Raw genomic sequence first — 22,085 nt, 5'->3', positions numbered from 1 at the left:
CTTGTGCGTGTTTGAGTGCTTTCTTCTTTGTAGTTCTTGTTTTACACTATGTGTTTCTTCTCTCTGAAGCCTCGCAGTCTTTTGGATCCCAAAGTGCTCGGCTTGCAGACCGGGGGGTGAGTGGTAGCTCACGTACTGATCTGATTGGTTCACAATTACTCAAATTGGAGCTGCTGTGCTGTTTGTACCCTCATGCTCACTCACCTGTAGCTGAAAGGCTACAGGCATGCTGCTTTGCTGGCATACAGCCCCAATTAAACTACCACGCTTGCTATTTGGTCAAATACCATAGGGGGATAATGCAGCCATTAAAAGGCAAACATGCCACTCAATGAATCCTGAATGAAATCTATAGGAATATTCAACAACACCAAAGACGGTGATACAAGCGCAACTTCCAGTGGAAACAACATTATGTAGTATCAAAGCCTTTTTAAACATGTTTTTTAAATTAGATTTGACTCCTCAGTCCATACATGCATTTTTTTTTTCATTGTGACCATGAAAATGAATTTTCATTTAGATAAACCTACAGGCCTGTCAGGATTGCTAGAAGGAGGATGACTTCACACTATTTATATATGTCACGTATTTGATTAACTTCCTGTTAAGTAATGCGAGTGTCCATGCAAGCGTATGAACCCAACTGTTTAGATATATGTGATAAACTGTCAAACGTAGCCTCAGTTTACCCCACTGCATATCATGACAGTGTAGACAATGCAGTGTAACAGCAGGATACACCAAGCATTAAGAGAGGGGAAGCTCAGGTCTCCTGGATGAGGAAAAGGACTGTGCAGTTTGTCATGCTGTGTATCTTCAGGGTCAAATCACTGATGTCGTCGAGAGGGCTGACAGAGAAGCTTGAGGAGCTTTATCTGTATGGAGGCATTGGGGCCTCGATGTTAGGTTGAGGTCATTGTGGAGTCTTTGAGTGACAGTTGAGGTGATGCCACTGAGAGCCTCGTGGGATTGGAGTAAGACATGTGGGGAAGTAGTGAGCACAAGGGAATTGAAAAATAGAGAGAGCCAGATAACTGGAGCTGAAGTGTTTAAACATGACACAAATTGATATTAAAGTTCATGTTTTTTGAGGTGCAGAGAAAATTTGCATAATTTTTTTTCTGCACTGGGCCCTCAAAATTTGAGTTTTATTGAGTACAAGTTGAGTTTCAGACTCAACATGTATTAATTGTATATAATATAAATAATAACAAGTATAATATGTGTCAGTAATAGCCATCACCCCTGGTATGTCTTAGAAAAAAATAGATAACATGGAAGAAGTGGAGGTTATGGGTACAGCAGGGGGTTAGAGGGATTATTTCTATTACTAGTGTTTGTTCACAACAAGCAAAGTGGAAGGGGGTAAGACAGGTTCAGAAGGAGGCATGATCCATGGGGTTTGACAGTTGTGTAAATCAAGGCCCCCCTTTCCCTGTAGTAATGTCTCCCACAGCATGGCATTATTATGATATTAATACACCTTAAATCTGTCTGCTTCTCCAGGGCTGGCAGTATTCTTTATGGTATTGACAGCATGCCAGATTTACGTCGCAAGAGGACAGTGCCTCTTGTCCGAGACCTGGTGAGTCATCTGCCTCAACAAGGTTATGTGTGATTTATGTCAAATCTATCTAAGTGACCCCATGTTTTAACACGGTAGTGGAATCATTCTCAGTGTAAGTATGAGCAGGGGGTCCCCTGTAGTAGACAAAAATACTGTTACAGTGTTTCAAAGTGGCACTGTTTGTTTCTCATCATTGTCCTGTACTATCCTGTATATAACAACCTCCAAGAATTTGTCATTAAAATCTGACTGTGTCAGGTTTGCATTTTAAGTTCTTATAGCTTATGATTGTTGTAATTAAAAATGAGCCGACTATACAGACATTTTATTCTAAATAAATTTAGGTGTCACTTAGACATTCACTGTGGCAAAATTAAGCCAATAAAAAGGTGATGGGTAATAAAAGCAAACACCTAAATCTCTGGCTATTCTGTTAGAGCAGTGCCTTGTGGGTATTTAAAATCTAACCTTAGCCATAACGCTGTCGCTTAATTAATTAGCCTTGAGAGAGTGTTTAAGACATTGCATCACTATGATGCTCCGCCATTTGCTTTTATTGCAACATAATGTGTCATAAGATATCCCGCAGAGCGGCATGTTGCAAACAAGTCCACTTTAGCACTGTGCCACATGGTTAGTCTGTCTGAAAGACAACAGTCTGTTGTGATGCCAGTAGTATTCATGTGTGTCTATAATTGTTTGTCCACTATGTACTGCACACTATGTCTGTCTTGTATGTGTTTTTGTGTCCTCTTCATGTTTTTTAGCCAAAGCCAAACAAATATTAACACAAATCAGATCTTTAAACAAACTGCTTGGTATACTCGTTAAGTCGAATGCCCTTCCTTGATTGGTTTTATTTTGAAATATTACAAAATGAGTTTTGTGTAAATGATAATGCAATTTGATGTCATGCACATAGATGCTGATGAATGTTTATATCACGGTGAACAACATGAGTTGATGCTGTATTTGTCCATATCTCTCATGAAATTAATAACCAACAATGTCTTGGTAAGTATGGGTTGTCGTTTTTTAAATTTTCTTCTGAATTTTGGTGTATATTTGCCATTCCTACAAAGACCCATAACAGCTATGGGTAATATTTTTCAGTGAGTTGTCAGATTTCAGCCTCGCCGATGTTCGCCATTTTTCTTGCTTTTTCTGTTGCTCGGCAGGTGTTGAAAAATTGTATTTAACTTGAAATGTTGACAACTCAGCCCAAAAATATATCCGAGAGACTTCATTGACTTCTGATTTAACTGTGTGAGGCTTTTAAATCATGTAAAAGTGACACTGAGCAAGCCTTTTACACATGGGATGAAGTCAGTAGTCAGCAAACTAATTGGTCCCCTTTCATTGCCTCTCCTTTGTCGATGTCCCCCATTTGCTGTGCGATTGCTTCAGGGCAGCAACAGCGTTTGATTGGAACGGACAGCAAAGTTCCCCCACATTATGGCGGGATGCAAAAAAAAAACAAAAAACCCAACAACAATATCAAAAGTTGAAGATTGATTCACAAAGCACTGAATGCTATATTGTAGCTGAATAGACAACATCTGGTCACAGGGTCCTCTTGTATTGCCCGCAGCAACCTCACCAGTGCTGGTGCATGTTGATAAACTTACATCAACACTCACGGTTCATGTAGAGGTCACGTTCCTTCCTACATTCTCCATGGCTTCCATGGATCTTTACCATAGCTGGGCTGTGCAGACAAGAGGGTCGTGGTAAAGACTGATCCAATATTGTCAGCTGTCCATGTCTGCATTCCTCTGTTATGTAATTTTCCTCAGTATGGGATAAATGTTTATCAGTCTCTGCTCACCCAAACTCAGTGGATATTACTATGACAGCTAATTTAAGTAAATGTGTGTATTAGTGTGAATGTATGTGTGTTACATGTCAGTGTTTGTGAGAGTGCCTTGTGTGGGTGTGTATTGGTTTTTGTTCACATAAGTTTGTGACTGTCTGGGCAGATGTGTGCGTGCGTGTGCCTGAGTGTGAGTCGGTGTTGTGCAGTACAGCTCATACGTGAGTGTGTGTGTGTGTGTGTATGTGTGTGCCATGTGTTTCTCTGTTTGTGTCAAACTAATGTGCAGAGCAGACAGCAGAAAATATGATCAAAGCTTCATCCAACAGAAAACTGAATATAAATGTCAAGCATGACTGCAGTTTAGTTACTTCTAGTGCATGAATGGATAAAGAATCATGCAACCGCTGTTTAATCTCTCTTGATAAATAGTTGAATCTTTCTAGAGCTCTGTGCCCTAAGCAGCAGTCCTGCATGGCAGTTGAAGCACCTATGCTCTCACTGTGGATTAGAAATTCAATTCCTCTGCTGTTTATGCTTTCAGTGTTCCCCCTCCTACTCTTTGTCTAATTCAGTTTCTCTCATTTTTTCTTTCATTCTTTATTCATGATCTCTTGGATATTACAGGCTTTGGTAAGCTTGCTTTCTTTTCCCCCTGTGCTAAAGTAATATTCTCTGTTTAAAAAAATTCTTTCAAATGTTCAATTAAACTACTAAAGTAAATCTGCGTGTGGTAGTCAATCTGTTCTACATTTAATTAAATATTTCTACTCCTTAACACATAGTTTAAAGCTGTGTCTAAATCCCCCCAAAATACAGCATAAAAGTCCGGATAGGTAAAATGGGTTGGTGAATTCATCTCTTTTTTATTGTCCTCTTCTTCCATCAGACCCTAACTGCTCGAAAGGCAGGCATCTCGTTCGCTCTGGTGAGCAGGTCCACCCTGAATAACGAGGAACTGGTGAGTACATGGAAGTCATTATGTGGTTATTGCGATGTGTGGCTATTATGTACTATTAATGGAACATGGAAGGCTTTACAGGGACAAAGGGTGCTAGATCCACCTCATGACTATTTTGGGGGGGCTGTATTTCGAAAGTCTGGTACTGAAATGCTTAGAAACTTTTAGAGCTGTGCTGTGTGCTGCAGCCATTGTACTTCAGGGTGCTGGGTCATGTTGGCAGGAACACGGAGTTCCAAAATGTGAGGATTACATTACTAGGCCACTTTACTTCTTACATGTAGATATAGCATACTGTGATCTGTCTGCGTGCTGGTCTGTCTGTCTACAAATAGACAGCTTTAGTTTAAAGAATTGGTCTTTGTGACCAGCTACTATGTGGCCAAGTTCAGAAATTAAGCAGTGGTCCTACTATTTTATTTTGACTATTAATAATGAGCACTGCATATTGAGGATGACTGAGATCTAAAGAAAGGGCAAAATGTCTCAGTTGATGGTGTGAGACACTTTTGTGACCTCTAAAGCTCTCTCTGCATTAATGGATTGCAATTCTTCCCTCCCAGAGGGAAGACAGCGTAACAGGAGGCAAACAGCAGGAGAAAGCAGCTTCTCAGCAAGACAAACAAGCAGACAATTTCACATCCGTTGATGTGCAACAAGGGGATGCCTAAGCCTACAAGATTACTGGATTCAAATGCGCTCTGTATACATATTGCTCAAAGATTTAATCTTTTCAAAAGGTCCTAAATGCAGCTCTCAGTTCGTGCACACTGATTGTGCACATGCTTGTGTCGCTCATAAGTTTCACACGCTTGACTTGTTCCTCTTGGTCCACATGGCCAGTTTCCCTATGGTGACAGGGGTCTTGATTGCTTACTAATAACCATGGATCGTTTTAAAGGAGCTTTAGGGATGAACAACTCATGACCTAGATGAAGGAGAAATGATGTGAATGATGCAGCATCCTAATTGGTGTACAGAGAGCTGATTCTTGAATAACTGTGCTGTGGTGTGAAGACTTTAGGGGTTCGAAGAGCTGTATGCTGATTAGGAGCAAACTGGTCTTAATATTGGTCAGGGGGAGCTGACTTCTGAGCAGAGCTGTAGATTGTGTGGTCTTAGAAAGTAGGACGAGCAGATGTCAGAGTTTCATCTGCTGCATTAAGTCCAGGAGAGTGATTCCCTGTGAAAACTCTGAGAGCACTCAGTAAACAACCATATGCTATTTAAGTGAGGAGAATGGACTAGTAAAGGAAGGGTGAGAAATTGACAGGAATTAAGAGAGAATGAGAGAAGATCAGGGCAAAAAGGGATTTGTCATTTTGACCCTGGGGCTGTGATGTCACTGCGCAGGCAGCCGTGGTGAACAAACTGCCTTCCCTGGAGAAATGTTTCACTCTACTCATAGTGCTTACTTCTTCCATCCTCTCATTGTTTCTCTGGACTACGCCTTCCAGTTGTTGTTTTTTTTAATACAATGCAATTTTTTGTGACTCATTTTATTTTAAGAACATATAGACTTCCCTATCTCCCTATGCTGTCTCTTTCTGTGTCGTGTTTCCCATGCATCTGCTTTTTAGAGCAGAAAGAAACATTACGTGTGGGCCGGCTAACTGCCTGCGTGTCCGCTCAATGTTCTGAGCTGCATGTGATCGCAGCACTCAAGCCTTTTAACGGTGACTGTCAACATAAAGTGAGGCCATGCTTACCTGCTGAGACAAGGCAGGGACTTTTACAAAGGAGGAAGGAAGCTACGATCTGACACGTTTCAAAGAGTACCTGGAAATGAGATGTGATGTGTTGCTTAAGTCAGTTCAGATATAATCCGGGAGGTCGTTAGCAGCAAAATATGCTCTATTGATTTTAAAATGCTTGCTTGTGATTTTGATCCAAATGATTTTATGCAGTTTTTCAAATCTAGCCCGACATAAACTTCAAAATGCTTGCAATTGTCTAAAATGTATTTGCGCTTAAAAAAATAAAAAGCCTTGTCAGAGGGGAGACAATAGACTGGTTAGTGCAAGAGATTAGCGATGTAGAAGGCTGAAACAGCATGAGCAGGATGGCTGTGTCAATGAAGTGGTTGACAAGGACAATAGGTGGTGAAATTGAAAAGGAGGGGTGAAAGGAGGAGCTGAGATTAGATTCCTCTCTGTCATGTTGCTCTCAGGCACAGACACAGGCTGCCAATCAATCCAGTAGTGTCTTGCACAAAATCACCAGGGTTACCTCACAGTTTAACACTTGGGACTCACACATGCAACACTCTGCTCACATCTGCTGCACTGTGTGATGTGTGGCAGAGGAAGGAACAGAGAGTGATAGTGGAACCAGTAATAAAATATTACTTGTGTAATGGCCAAAGAAACAGACAAACTGAGTTTTGCACATTTTCACTGCGACTCAAAGCATTTGCTCTGTGGTTAAATTAGAAAAATAAATCAATTATTTACCAGCTAAGTGGGTTCACTGAGAAAAACCGTTAGTGAGATGTCTCTGAAAGAAATTTTGATTCACTCATATCCTGCGGGCTCTGCCAGTATTAGGCAGTTCAGTATTAAATTTAGCGAAGAGCAGCCTTCTGGGTGTGGCCATAGTGGAGGCTGTGCGTAGGTCGTGGATAAATCTCAGACATCTGCTTCATCTCATCATCCTCAGATTAAAAGGGAAATCTCTCTGTCTCCAACTATGTTTCATTAGAGGTCCTCCAGGGTTCAGCAGCCTCTGTGTTGTATCAGCAAAGTTTCACAATGTTAGATAGCCGTGTTGTCCTGTCATCTGGTGTCATTTAATCATCTCAGCAAGTGTGTGTGTGTGTGTGTGTGTTTCCGGCTGAATGTGTGTCAGCAGGCAGTGCAGCAGTCTCGGTAAAGTGCAGAGCTACCATTCAGGTGTTAAAGCACATTGTCAACACACTGGAGGCTGACAGCAGTGGGAGGGGTGGAGAAGAAGGGGTGAGGAGTGGAGCGCAGTAGAGGTGGTGAACAAGTACCTCTTGAAGATTTATTTAACTGCAATACATCTCATACTCTTTCTCTCTCTCTCGTTCCCTCTCTTTCTCTGTCTCTCTCTCTGTCTCCCTCTCAATCTGGATAATGCTCACTTTTAAGAACCTTATTTACAGCATTCATTGATTCTGCCTTCAAAAATTGGCAAGGCCTTGCTAGTTTTCTAGTCCTTGTGCATAGCAAGGCTGCTGCAGTAAAGCATTCGATTTGAAGAGGCTTCTGTCCAGGCAGGTTTCTTGTAGAATTTAGTATTTGGTTTAGAAACACTGTAGCCAGGAGAAAACTCAATGGAAACAAGGCCTGTGGGCTAAGGATGCTGTTAATTTAAGCTTAATGAGATCTAAGACTGATTTATTATAGCTGACAAAGGGAAGGAACTTTGTCCAAGAAAAAAGAAACAAAAAAATTGCTGCAGTACCAAATGATAGTGCTTTTTAGTCAAGTTATGTAATTGCCAAGATTAACGCAGACACGTGTTGTAAATTTCACCCAGCCTTGAATGCACCTTAGTTTACTCAGACGTTTTTCTAATTTCAGACAGTTGCGTTCCCACAGCAGTTGCAAAAGTATTACTCTTCCTTTAGTACTGATCTAAAGTTGTAGGGAACACCTGAAAAGCAATTTGAGTACAAACTTGTTTTTATTAACTTTTGAAGTTGTTATGAAATCTCATTTTCTCAGGCCTATAGTGCCACGAGAGTTTAACAACAGCAGCAGCATCTCTTTCGATCCACTCAGCCCCCGCATCTTTTCCGTCATTGTCTTTATACCTTTATTATTTCTCATATTTTTAAAAATTCCCCTTCTTTCTTTCTTTTGTTCTTTCTTTCAGAAACTACATGTCTTCAAGAAAACCTTGCAGGCACTGATCTACCCAATTTCATCCACAACACCCCATAATTTCGAGGTGTGGACAGCAACTGCACCCACCTACTGCCATGAGTGTGAGGGTCTGCTGTGGGGCATCGCCCGGCAGGGGATGCGCTGCTCTGAGTGTGGGGTTAAATGCCATGAGAAGTGCCAGGACCTGCTCAATGCAGATTGTTTACAAAGTAAGGAAGTACCTTCATTTATATACTGACACTAAGCTGCTTTATATTTTACATTCAATAATTCATTAATGCAACATATCTTGGCGTTTTTAGTATGCTTGCTCATGGGTGTTTGTTGATTTATCATTCATAATTAACATGATTCAAATGTTTTTTGGCTAATAAACAAGGAGTAGATTAATTACTACAGTGTGCAGCAGCCGGAAACATATTTCTTCTGAAAATCTGGTCAGTGCACACATTATTTTTGGTGTAATTATTTTCTCTCCCCAGTTTTCTAAATATCACCAGTAAGCTGAGAGCCTAAAGTATTAGTGAATGGTGTTAAAATGGTTTGTTAAATGCATGTTACATATGTCCTTGTACTCATAGCTACATGGCACATTTACAGTGCTCTGTCAGTCACTGGCACTCATTACGATCTCCAGTCAGGTTTTTCAATCAGCAACAGCCCTGTTGTGACCGTGTAGACTAATTTGAACAATGCGACATGGAAGCTTCAGGATGATCCGCACGGCAATCCTCACTCACTCTAACTGGATTAGCGACACCCTGCCTGTTACAAAACTCAATGTTTTATAACACGTTCATACTAGCATAACAGTGTTTTATAGTTCAAACCGTGATTCATCTTTATCACATTCATCTGCACATGAATGCGCTGCTGATATGCAGTGTGATACTGGGATCAGATATAGAAAATTAACCGGTACAACTTCCTCTTTTGTCCTGCAGACACATAAAAATAATACACACACACGTGCACACGCACGCACACACACTCCATCATTATTACATAAATTACTGATTTGGCTTTGCCATAAATGCTCAGAATCAAATGTGCAAACTTTACTCTTCATGCACACTTAGAGGTGCTGATTTTAGAGAAGATGCTAATGGCTCGGTCACACTAGAGTAAAAATAGGACAGCAGCGTCTTTGCAACTAGAGAAAAACTGATGGTTGCCCAGCAATTACATTGAGTTTTTTCATATTCAGCAATTGATTGCAAGTTGCTGTGCGACCAGCTATCAATCACTTTTGCAGTGTGATTGCGCAAGTTGTCTTGTGGGAGGTAGCCTGTCTCCCAACAAGTGGGCTCAGACTGAATGTAAATAATTGCAGTCTAATTTCTAAACACTGATATATTGCCAACACATTGCAATCAATCTGAGCCAATGAATGAAACTCGTCCGTGACATGGGTCTTTGCAGTAAGGGATTTGGCTCAACTTTGTGGCTGTAGATGGCAAAAAAATTGCAATTTTTGCTCATTTACTGCAGTTAATTGCCATCTTATCATAAGCAGATAGCATATAATTGCTAACTTGACCCAATTCAATTGCAAACTGAGGGCAGACCGACTGTATCGTATTACCATTCTAACATTTTGACGTACCAAAACGGCTTTGCAGATGGCGACCGACTGCCCATGCCACAGACTCCAACCATTGTTTTCCGTAGTGTGACTGTAGCAAGCCTAGTGCTCAATATTTATACATAGAGTATGCAAACTACTTAGTTTTTTTTTTTTAGGGGCAGTGGAGAAGAGCTCCAAGCATGGGGCAGAAGATAAAACCCAGAATATCATCATGGCTATGAAGGAACGCATGAAGATAAGGGAGAAGAACTGCCCTGAAGTATTTGAAGTGATCCAGGAGATGTTCCATATCTCCAAAGAGGACTTCAGCAGCCATCTGAAAACAGCCAAGCAGGCTGTGTTGGAAGGGACCTCTAAGTGGTCAGCCAAAATCAGCATAACAGGTTAGCCCAATTTCTCATTATACCAGAAAGTTCATCGTCCACGAAAATGTCAAAAATGGGTCATAGCATACCAGCAATGATATGGATTTTTTTTTTTATTTCTCTCTCATTTACACATTAGTCATCAGTTAGCAGATGACTGATAATTGCTTCTCAGTCAGTAATATCTGCTATGAGTGACCCTTGACTCAAAAAGCAATTCAAAAAAACTGTCAGAGGCCTTGTCAAATGACAAGCAATGTTATATTAACGAGTTTCATCTCATTAATAATCTCTCTGACACCAGACCACAAGCAGAAACACATATTTATTCATCTGCAGAGAAATTGTAGATGAATAAATGTGTGAGAAAGAGAAAGAAATTGATCTAGTAGTTTGAGGAGAGATAATTTGCTTTTAATACCATGAGAGTTATTACTGGAGATAATATAATAAATAATTTTTCCGGTCATCTTCTAGATGACTGTGAAAGAATTCTTGCAATCATCCACTGTCTAATTGATTTGTGTAACACGGAAGGAAGCTATGTATTTTTGATAATGCTTGATTTTTGTATCTAGTGCTAATAAAAACAAGAAAAAGTTATCAGGTTTGCCATGATGCTTCCCAAATGTTAAATGATGGCGCATTAAGTACAAAGCATCAGAGATGTTGTAATAAAGAGGCTATAATGACTTATTATTACAGTTGAACAGTAATTTCTGCAACTGAAAGAGAGCTTTATGTCTTTTTCACGACCATGGTAATCGCTTTTACAGCTATACTGACACAACTTTGCAGAATATACTTTGAAAATGAGACCCCCAAAAGCAGCACCTCAAGCTTTCTCAGATATGCCAGTCAAAAACGTCTTGCCTCGGAGTGCCATTTGACAGCATTTTACTACATATTCAGATGAAAAACATTTATTCTGCTGAGGTGATGGGGTAAGGTGTAGGGGATGGAGGATCTGGGCTCGCGGGTGGATTATCAGTTCCACAGGTTACATAGTAGTTAGGTGTGTCAGACGGAACAGTTTCTCCCTTTTGGTGCCCTAAATGCAAACGTAATATGATCTAGTTATATTTTTTCTTACCTAACTTCCTGTTTTTTGTTTCTTTTGTTAAACAAAACTAACCAGCTGAACTAAACATTTTTTTTGTTCATATTTAATTATGGGTGTCTTTGCCTCTGATTGTAAAACCTCAGCTGTGTTCTGTTGTTTATATGGTCTGTCCTGCAACACGCACACACATAAAAAAATAAAATCAATAAAGCCATAGGCATGAAATATAAAGATCTGCTGTTAAAATATTTATCTTCTCTGAAGGTAGTTCTAGATGACCATGTTATGGTTTATATCATTTTGCAGAGTGAATCTGGGACATGCATCTAATTTCTGGGATTAAACATTTCTCCCATGTATGTTAACTGGCTTCTGAAAGAAGGTCAGAAAGTTATATTTGTAATGTGGCCGCGGACAGCGATCCATCTCTGAGGCCACTGTGCCAGGTCCAGCTCATTTATTGCCCATCTTGCATTTCTCACAGTGTCAATACAGCAGAGAGAAATAGCAACAGAGAAGGTGAGGTGACAAATGGAGATGTAGGGAAAAACAGGCAGAGGACTGGGAGAGCAGAAAAGGAGAAAAAATAAGAGTGAAAGAGACGTGACAAAGACCCATGGTTACCTCAGTTGATTTTCTGGGGGAATTATTGAATACTCCATTTTAGAATGTAAGCAATATGTTTTTATTTATTTACTCTATCAGTCATTAGATAAAAACAGACTGGGATTAACTGTGCAGCACAGACAGTGAGCATGGGGTGTTCTGTGTTTGTTGAATGTGCACAGTAAATTTGAACCTTTGTCACCCATAAACTAATTTTACATTTGAAAGTCTGAAGCACCCTCTTTCAAACAAGTTATCCTTCTTTATCTATATTTTTTATATTATTTCATAGCAATGTTGTTTTGAGATGATGTTTCTTATGAAGCAGATATGCAACCAGACTCCTCTGTTCAGTATCGGTTCCTCATACTAAAAACACAGCATTTTATGCTACAGTGTTAGTCAAGCATGCAGCATGGGAATCTTATTTCTCCGTTGAAGAGCTTCACAACAATTAATTGGTTTCTGAGATCATCAAATTCTCATGAAATGTAACAATTCTCAGAGTAATTTCTCATGTTTACTGTTAAACAGGAGTGTGCATAAAAAACAGAAATGCAGACTAGGTTTAAATTAGTTTTTGTGTATACTTGAGAAAATTTAAACCCAGACAGCCGCATGGGATTTACAGACAGGATTCAATAGAATTTAAGTTTTATAAACAGATTTTGTTGTGGGATAAAATTCTGCGAAACACCTAATTTGCCTCTGGTTTATTCTGTTTAACAGAGGGAAGTAGCAAGAAATAAAAAGCTGGCTTTCACAGACAGAGCTAAGATATTAGAAGTGTTCAGATGAGGGTAGTGACACTCTTTTATGGCAATCTTTCATCAGAGGGATTTGCGGTCCATTTGTTATTGTTTGTGAAATATACTGAAGTAACACGGCGAGTGGCGAATTTAAAACGCTGCTTATGATGTAAAAAATGTTTTATAGCAGCAGCATGTCATGTCTGGGATTGAATTCTTATATAAAAAGGTGTGAGGGCAGTGGGTTTACTTGCCATTGGGTAATTTTAACAAATGCTTTATCTTAAGCATACATGTGACCCTTTAAGCATATGTCAGTTTCTCAGACCTCTTCTTTACTACAAGATGCCCTGAATTCTGAGTACCCCCAAAGCAAGCATGCAGGCTGTGACTCCCCAAACCTCTTCTATCCTGCCTACCAGCTCATGTCAGCATTGAGCTGAAGGATATATATGTACCCTGAATTATTTAGACTGTCACTTATGCATATTTAATGCTGCAGTGTCCTTTTTCCCTTTCATGGCACGGTGAAATACTACTGTCTCTCCTCTGCACCTTCCTCTGTGTGTGGAAGTAAGATTCAGAATCAATGAGTTTTCTCTGAAACCCAGCAGTGGGCATAAACACAGAGGTGGAAACCTCATATAGCCTAGATGTAGGAAGGGATAATCCATAGACAACACATACAAAAAACAATGAATAATGGTTGTTGTCAAGGAGCCAGAGAGCTGCTTTGTTGCATTGGCTATTGCAAGCTGAGTGTGGCAAAACAAGCAATTTCTTTAGTTGGATGTGAGAAACGTGCAGCTTCTCGGGCACACTCTGAAGCAGGTTCTCAGCGCCTAAAAGAATGACATATTAAATATGCTTAATTTGAGTGATAACTTAAAAAATTGTTTTAGAAACACACCATGCTAAATACAATGCTGCTTTAGAGGGCATATTGAAGCAGTACTATTTATGCCAGAGAAGTCAAACATTCAAAACGATGTCATATTTACAGCTTGTAGTACTTAAATGACCCAGCACTGATTTCCAGTTATCTCCTGTCTCCAGTTATGAGTGCGCAGGGTTTACAGGCCAAGGATAAAACGGGCTCCAGCGACCCTTATGTAACCGTCCAGGTGGGCAAGACCAAACGCAGGACGAAGACCATCTTTGGAAACCTCAATCCAGTCTGGGATGAGAAGTTTAACTTGTGAGTTCTCTCGATAAATTTGACCTCTGCCTGACCAGATAATCCTCGGTGAGATTAAGAATGATCTGTTCAAGGGAAGTCTTAAGACATCTTAACAAGGCAAATAACACAGGTCATAACCCTGCTGATTCAACAATGAAATGAATTAAAGCTTTACTGCTTTAGTTGCATGCGATTATCATTTTTCTCCATTTCGCTTATAGTCTAGAATATAGTCTATTCTCTTAGGTCTGCTAGCTAGCTGGCTTGACAAAATACAAAGCCCAAGCAGAAAAAATGAGTGGTGGTTTAACCTTTTTGTTAAGGCAGGTTTCCATCATAGCCCATGAAAGATGGCATTCGAACCATCACTTGAAGTAAACTCTTATTCTGTCCAAAATCAACTGATAGCATATCATGTCCATTAGATCCTGAAACGGATAAGAAGTTAAGAAAATTGATGGAAATTAGATCTTTACCTTTTAAACTTGAATCATTTAAATACAATAATCAAGAAGTGCTTTCCCAGTAGGTCTGACATTATTCCATAATGATAGATGGAGGATGTGGATGTCAAAGTAAAATGCATTTTGTTGTTATAAGTGTAGTCTTATTGCATCGCTTTGGTCACCTCTCTTCCTTTCAGTTTACTTTATATTCCGAATTATGTCCACGCAAAAACATATAGCTGTTAAAATATATCACTAATCTAAAACCAAGTAAATTGTAATGAAAAGTTAAACCAGCTTTCAGGAAAATATTTTGAACCTAAACTTTATTCCCAAATCGATAGTTTAGAAATTACAAACACCTGGCTCTTTTATAAACCCTGTGGGATGCTTGCCGTCTTTACCTTAATTAACTATCTTTCATTTAGATGAGTACCAGACTTGAAAAAAACTAAAGTATAAAAAGGAAAGTGGATTTCTTCCACTTAGTAGCTGCAAATCTTAAACATAGGATATGACATTAGTTTTTCACTAGTGCTGTGCAGATACAAGGCTTCCCACGATTATTGCAGTGAAAAGTAATAATAGTAAGTGCACCCCAAACTGATTTGTAAATACTCATTATGCAGTTAATAATCAGATAATTAGATATTTAGCCTTTCTAGATGTCTCTGTTAAAACTAATAGAAAAACTACATGCACATATAATTTGACCTAAGTTTGGCCCCAGTCCACAAAGCTTCAGCAAAGCAGTGCATATTTATTTCTTTTCCTTTTTTCTTTTCAGTTTAGCTTTAATAATCCTCTGTTTGTAGATAGGGTACTGTTAAAGGATCACAGAGGGTTTTTCATGTTGACTTAGAGCATGGCATTTTTCATTTCTACTAACACTAAATTTTCCGGTGTTTTTTTTTTTTTTTTTGCAGTCTTTGCCTGTAATACTCATGTGTTCCTCTTTTCATGTAAAATTAAGTGTTTTTTTTTCTAATGATTCTGTTTTGGACTGCTTAGTGGTCATGATATTAAATATACTTATAATAATCATAATAACTTCTTAGCATATGGTTGTACTTGTGTCCTTTGGAGATTTTCTGAATGTTTGTGTGTTTTAAGCTAGTCACAAACAAAATTCCACACCTGTGATGAGACTCCAGTTGTGGCTGTAATAAAGGTCTTTCCCATTACTACAGGGATGTAGATTAATAGAGCGATACATTACTGTGTACTTGGCAGAGAGCAAAGTCCCAGACTAGTGCGGCGGCAGCAGCCAGTGCTTTCCCCAGAAAGGGATTAGCTAAAAAAAAAAATCCCCAAAAACTGCAGAACTGTTTTCTCTCTGGCCGTCACATCCAAGATGTCATTAGAACAAAATGGAATCTCTCAGTTTGAATTCCAGAGAACAGATTGACCCCAGAAGTGCTTTGGTCAACGATGTTCTGTTTAGCAGCGTCATTATTGTGAAGCATCTGTCAGCTGCACATATGCAAGGATGCAATGGATATTTTACAGTGGAACTTATAACTCACAAAGAAATAATCAGTGCTATGATGCTTAACAGTGATCCTGGTGAAATGTTCAGCTTTATTCTGATAAATTTAGTAGGTAGTAGGGGAAAAGTAAAACTAGAGATACAGAATAAAGGTCATGCAGTGACTTGAGGTAAATCTTCCTGCCTGGCAGAGAGACGTTCTCCAAAAGTATGGACATGATAGGCATTTACACTCATTGAAACACAGCAAAAAAATTATTTTAAAAAAACCCCTAATATTCTTAGGCAAGAATTGTTCTCCATATGCCATGTAGGAAAGGCTCGCAAGTATGTGTGTATTAGAGCTTATATTTATGCTTCAATTGTACATTTGACTGCCATTCCGCTCTGCTGAATACCCCAACCTGATGAGCTGTCACTGAATATGCCTTTGCTACTATTGGTGTTTATGTTACTGTGATATTTTTTTTTTTTGCTTGACTTGACGTAATCAACCTCTAACTTCCAGTGAATGTCATAACGCTACCGACCGCATCAAGGTGCGTGTGTGGGATGAGGACGATGACATCAAATCACGGGTGAAGCAACATTTCAAGCGCGAGTCAGATGATTTCCTGGGCCAGACCATCATCGAGGTTCGCACTCTCAGTGGGGAGATGGATGTATGGTACAATCTAGGTACGTTACCATTGTGTGAAAATGTGATGACATCAATTACTTTTTCTGATGTACAACATGAATACAATGCCCAGGTTTTGACTTTTATTCATTTATCAAAGTGTTAGACTTTCAAATGGTAATATTGCCCCAACACAATAGCCCATACCAAAAAAAACCCAACTAAATAACTAAAAAATTAAAATAAAGGATGCACATACATACCGTTGCTGCTTCCAAGTCACTTTGCAACCTCTGGCCCAGCTTCTCCTTATAATGCAGTGTTGGGCTTGTTTGTTTGACGCTTGCTCCGTTCTGTATGTTAGTAGGGAAAGCGGTTTCTTGCTGCTGTCCCAGCCTCAGGCTTTTTTTGTATACACGTAGACGAGCAAGGAGGTATGCCCTTTCTGCCTCAGGCTTTCGATGTGTGCATGTTGAAGGGCAGCGAGGTCTCAGAACAGAGCCATGTGCAGAATATAAACTACTACAGATGGAATAATAATTTTCTTTGACTAATGTGATCCTGACTGAAATTGGGTTTTGGATTAAGATGGGTGGCGGGGTAGGTTTGAGGGGTATGGATGTAGAGTCGTTACCAAAATATATGTAAATATATATATATATATATATTGCTTCCCAGGCAATCATTATTATGATTATTGCACATTTTGCAAAGTTCACACAGTATGACAGCAATGCAGCCTCATTTAACCGCTTGATGTCTTTCCCCTTCGCTTTCCTGTTACATTGCAGCTGCTTTAGGAGCTGATGCTGATAACTGCTTTTGAGATATAATGTGGTTTAGCTGTGGCCGCCATTACTGTCCATGTGCTATCTTTCACTGTATCTGCTCTCATATATCACTGGTTTCACAATGTTGCATGAGGTTGAATGGCAGCATAATGGAAGATCGCACTTTTGCTGAGGTATTACGACTGGCGGGTGTTGTCTTTGTTTGCCTCTCGAGCTAAACGGAAGCAATTTGTGGTAATAGTGACCCCTTCCCACTGCTGCTGCTCTATGCCTTTTTAAATGTCCACAATGAATGTTTAAACAGGCCTTTGCTGGAGTGGGTGTCCACCCCTCCAGCTGCTCTCCTCTCTAAGCCTCTTCAGATCCTCTTCAATCTGGTCCTTTGCGTTTGTGTCTGTCCCTTTGTGATGTTATTATTTTTTACATGTCTCTCTCTTGAGCAACTGACTGCAGAGGAAAATTTCACTGCTTTGATACAGAACAGTTGAACTGTATATGAGAGCACAGAGGGGCGCCAGTTAAATGTCTGTAAAGAACCCCCACAGCGTCATTAGCTACCAGACAAGTCAATGTCTAATCCAGACCTTCCCAGAGCCATGGCAGGGGGGCGCGTATGGTGGCCCCTAGAGACAAAGCATGTATAAACTCCAAAACACTTACAAATTCCAAATAGCACGCACAAACTCCTCAACACATACAAAATCCAAAACACATGCAAACTCCAAAACACATGCAAAATCCAAAACACGTACAAAATCCAAGACACGTACAAGCTCCAAAACACGTACAAAATACAAAACACGTGCAAAATCCAAAACACGTGCAAACTCCAAAACACGTGCAAACTCCAAAACACGTACAAAATTCAAAACACGTACAAAATTCAAAACACATACAAAATCCAAAACACGTACAAAATACAAAACACATGCAAAATCCAAAACACGTACAAAATCCAAAACACGTGCAAACTCCAAAACACATGCAAAATCCAAAACACGTACAAAATTCAAAACACGTACAAACTCCAAAACACATACAAAATCCAAAACACGTGCAAAATCCAAAACACGTACAAAATTCAAAACACGTGCAAACTCCAAAACACATACAAAATCCAAAACACGTGCAAAATCCAAAACACGTACAAAATTCAAAACACGTGCAAACTCCAAAACACGTGCAAAATCCAAAACACGTACAAAATTCAAAACACATGCAAACTTCAAAACACATACAAAATCCAAAACACGTGCAAAATCCAAAACACGTACAAAATTCAAAACACGTACAAAATTCAAAACACGTGCAAACTCCAAAACACATACAAAATCCAAAACACGTGCAAAATCCAAAACACGTACAAAATTCAAAACACGTGCAAACTCCAAAACACATACAAAATCCAAAACACATGCAAAATCCAAAACACGTGCAAAATCCAAAACACGTACAAAATTCAAAACACGTGCAAACTCCAAAACACGTGCAAAATCCAAAACACGTACAAAATTCAAAACACATGCAAACTCCAAATCACAACGGAAGTGCTCCAGGACGCTAGGGGCAGTGTTGAGCTCGATTTGTAAAATAAACGGCAAGTTTGTTGCAAACACATGGGCTCTAGTCTCCGTTGCTCTTCCCAGGTTGCCTAGCAACTATGATACTAACAGCTGGAAACGTGTCATACAACTTTTTTTGACAGAAATGAAGGAGAACATATTTTTTTTCATTTGTTTGTTTGTTTCTACAAGAGCTTTGTGTGATTTGATAAGTATCTGAGGCTGAGACCACAGGACAGTAAAACATGATTTTTGGGCTTCATTTCTGTACTGAACAGTCATTTAAGATTAGCTAGTAAATAACAATTAGCTAATGTTGTTCATGAGACTAAAGTCATATCACTTTGGTAATGTAAATATAATATGGCCAATATTATGGTTATTATATTAGTCATTATTAGGTATTACAGCAGTGAACATGAACTCTTTGTCAAATACTGAGCTTCAGTACAGATTCAAGTTGCAGTTATTTACATGTCTTACCACCTTAAATCTTCACTCAAAGACAAGTATATAGGAATGACTGCCAAATTTATTTGCCACTGACGCCGAAGGATGGCATCTGAATAAAACCTCTCTTGACATGCCTAGATGACATTAAAGCTTGGTTGGCTCTAAACTTTTTAAATTTGAATGAAAAGAAAACAGATTTGTTGGTGTTTGGACCCAGTGGCCCCTGTGAGTCCTCTTCTTTTCATTTGGAACCCCTGGAGGTTTATTTTAAACCTGTTGTTACTGCCCTTGGTTTTAAGTTGGACCAGTCCATTTTTATCATTTAAGGCGACTGGCAAGAGTGAAATCGTTTCTTTCTAGGCAGCACTTTGAAACCGTGATCCATGCTTTTATTTCTTCCCCTGTGGACTACTGTAACGCACTTTATGTGGGGGTCAGTCAGTTGTTACTCTGACATCTGCAGCTGGTTCAAAATGTATATTGACAGTGCATATATAGGTGTATCATATATAAGAGACAAATGTTGTTCCTTCAGTATGTTGGCATTACTAAATTTGGCTCAAATGCTTACATACATGTGTAAAAAGAAAATGTACAAGCTGTGAGCTGTTTCAAATCAAATCACTTTTATTGTCACATCACATGTGCAGGTACATTGGTACAGCACATGTGAGTAAAATTCTTGTGTGCGAGCTTCACAAGCAACAGAGCTGTGCAAAATACAATAATGTAAACAAGCAAAATACAAGAATGGCTACATCTGAAACTAATAAATATATGTACAATATATAATAGTATATATATGTTTCTGATAAAATGAAGAGTAGACTGATGTATTAAATATTCCTTTATTGGGTGAGAAAATCAGACCATGTCATAACTGCTTTAAGTCACACAGAATAGATATCAGAGCTTTAAACAGGCTGACGTCTGCTAAATGGGTCAAACTGGGCAGAAAGTCTACAAACACATAACATCCTTATAGAATATGATGTAACACTATAGATCAACTTACCTCAGAATATATAAAGCATATAAACAATTACAGCAATATGATGCAACAAACACAGCAGTGCTACTGATCCAAAATACTCAAAGCTTCATAGAACTGAAACAAACATTTATTTTTAGTTCCATTCTGCTGCTGATACAGACTTTAGGTTTCTGAACATTAAACTTGTTGCTGCCTTTCATAGTGCGTAACTTGAAGGCCCTGAGTACTTTCTCCCACACTGGAAACACTGGAATGATAAAATTATTTGAACATTACCTAATAAGACTGATTCAGGACAGACAATTAGTTATTTTAAACTTTTCTAGCAGTCCTTCACAAACAGGGAACAGTCTGTCTATTCTCTCCATCTGTCAGCTGCTGCTGGCTCTTCCTCCTCCTCTTCCTCACATACTGCTGAGATTGTCCTGGTGGATCATCAGGGGTGCAAAGCTTCACAGATGATGTAATGCAGTGGGTCCCTCAGTCTGTCCTCACTCTGGACACTTGCAGGTGTCACACATAGAAATCAAATGTGTGATAAGCTGCAGGATTCAAACACAAGTGTGACTTATAAATACATGTTCATACTTTTATTCCACAACCAGAGAGAAAGAAACAGAGAGAGAGTGCAGGACAGACAGACAGGTGACAGTCTCAGGTGTACACACTGCTACAAAACAGCACCAGAGAAGGAGGATTTAGTGTTTGTGTCATTACGAGTGCTAAACAAGAAGAGTTCCCAGATGGTACAGTGGACACATGTGTGACTCCTGTGATTAAAGCATCTTTCTTTCAGCTTAAGGAGTGAACCGTCAGCTGACTGACATGACTGACTTTAATTACGCATAAAATCATCACATTCTCTGTAAGATTAAAGTCAGCTATTGAACGGCGAATATTTTGAAGTGAAGGCTTTAAAACCAAGTTAGTACAAACGTCGCTAATGTCACATAACTTTCCCGACATGTTGCCAACAGTAATGTTTTAATGTTCTTCATTATAAAAACATTTGCGCATAAATAAGTGACATAATATTCAGTACTTACTTCTGGAAGTTTACTCTTCGTCCGCTCCGCTTCCGCCGTTTTTTTTCGGCAAAATTATCCAAACCACCGCCGCGCTATGAAGTCTGGGATATGTTGGGCCATGAAGGCTACACAGACCCATCCTTAAAATTCAGGGAAATTAAGGACGCATTTGAGGGCCGCATTTCGAGCAGCCTTTGAATTGGGACAGTCTTTGTCGTGTCGCTGTGACATAATCGGTCTTAAAATGCGGCCTTTAAGGCTGCAGACCCCAAATCCGGTCATTGGTACTTCCTGGCTTGTGTAGTTACTAGGTAACAAAAGCTCAACACTGCCCCTAGCGTCCTGGAGCACTTCCGTTGTGTTTTGGATTTTGCATGTGTTTTGGAGTTTGCGCGTGTTTTGGGGTTTGCGCGTGTTTTGTATTTTGCACGTGTTTTGTATTTTGTACGTGTTTTGTATTTTGCATGTGTTTTGTATTTTGCACGTGTTTTGGATTTTGTACGTGTTTTGTATTTTGCACGTGTTTTGTATTTTGTACGTGTTTTGTATTTTGCATGTGTTTTGTATTTTGTACGTGTTTTGGAGTTTGCATGTGTTTTGGATTTTGTACGTGTTTTGGAGTTTGCACATGTTTTGGATTTTGTAAGTGCTTTGGAGTTTGCATGTGTTTTGTATTTTGTACGTGTTTTGTCTTTTGCATGTGTTTTTTATTTTGTAAGTGTTTTGGAGCTTGCATGTGTTTTGGATTTTGCACGTGTTTTGGATTTTGTAAGTGTTTTGGAGTTTGTACGTGCTTTGTCTCTAGGGGCCACCGTAGGCGCGGGATGAAAAGGAAAAGATGAAAGATGAAAAGGGGGAAAAAAACAAAACGCTTGGACACTGCTAGCACGGGCGCCTACAGAAACACAAAGCAGGAGATGAAGCATCACTGAATATGTTTCCAAACCAACTTCATCC

The 22,085-nt window shown here is 39.3% G+C and overlaps 1 protein-coding gene across 3 annotated transcripts in view; it reads left to right on the top strand.

Moving 5' to 3' along the window:
- The window catches only part of unc13c (unc-13 homolog C (C. elegans)), a 121,310-nt gene that overhangs the window by 21,658 nt on the left and 77,567 nt on the right, over positions 1-22,085 (top strand). For 2 of the 3 annotated variants that reach the window (XM_085261558.1, XM_085261393.1), the window contains exons 4-10: positions 70-116; positions 1,510-1,588; positions 4,273-4,344; positions 8,185-8,404; positions 9,939-10,166; positions 13,623-13,764; positions 16,190-16,359. In XM_085261558.1, the coding sequence (XP_085117684.1) occupies positions 70-116; positions 1,510-1,588; positions 4,273-4,344; positions 8,185-8,404; positions 9,939-10,166; positions 13,623-13,764; positions 16,190-16,359 (958 nt within the window). The remainder of the gene's footprint in view (positions 1-69; positions 117-1,509; positions 1,589-4,272; positions 4,345-8,184; positions 8,405-9,938; positions 10,167-13,622; positions 13,765-16,189; positions 16,360-22,085) is intronic. The other variant, XM_085261479.1, reaches the window with a different exon arrangement.

Source organism: Mchenga conophoros, linkage group LG1 (genome assembly GCF_057382185.1).
Source record: "Mchenga conophoros isolate Kocher_MC1m ecotype Shallow Benthic linkage group LG1, M_conophoros_male_GT1.1, whole genome shotgun sequence".
NCBI lineage: Eukaryota > Metazoa > Chordata > Actinopteri > Cichliformes > Cichlidae > Mchenga > Mchenga conophoros.
This window is presented reverse-complemented; position numbering and strand designations above follow the sequence as displayed.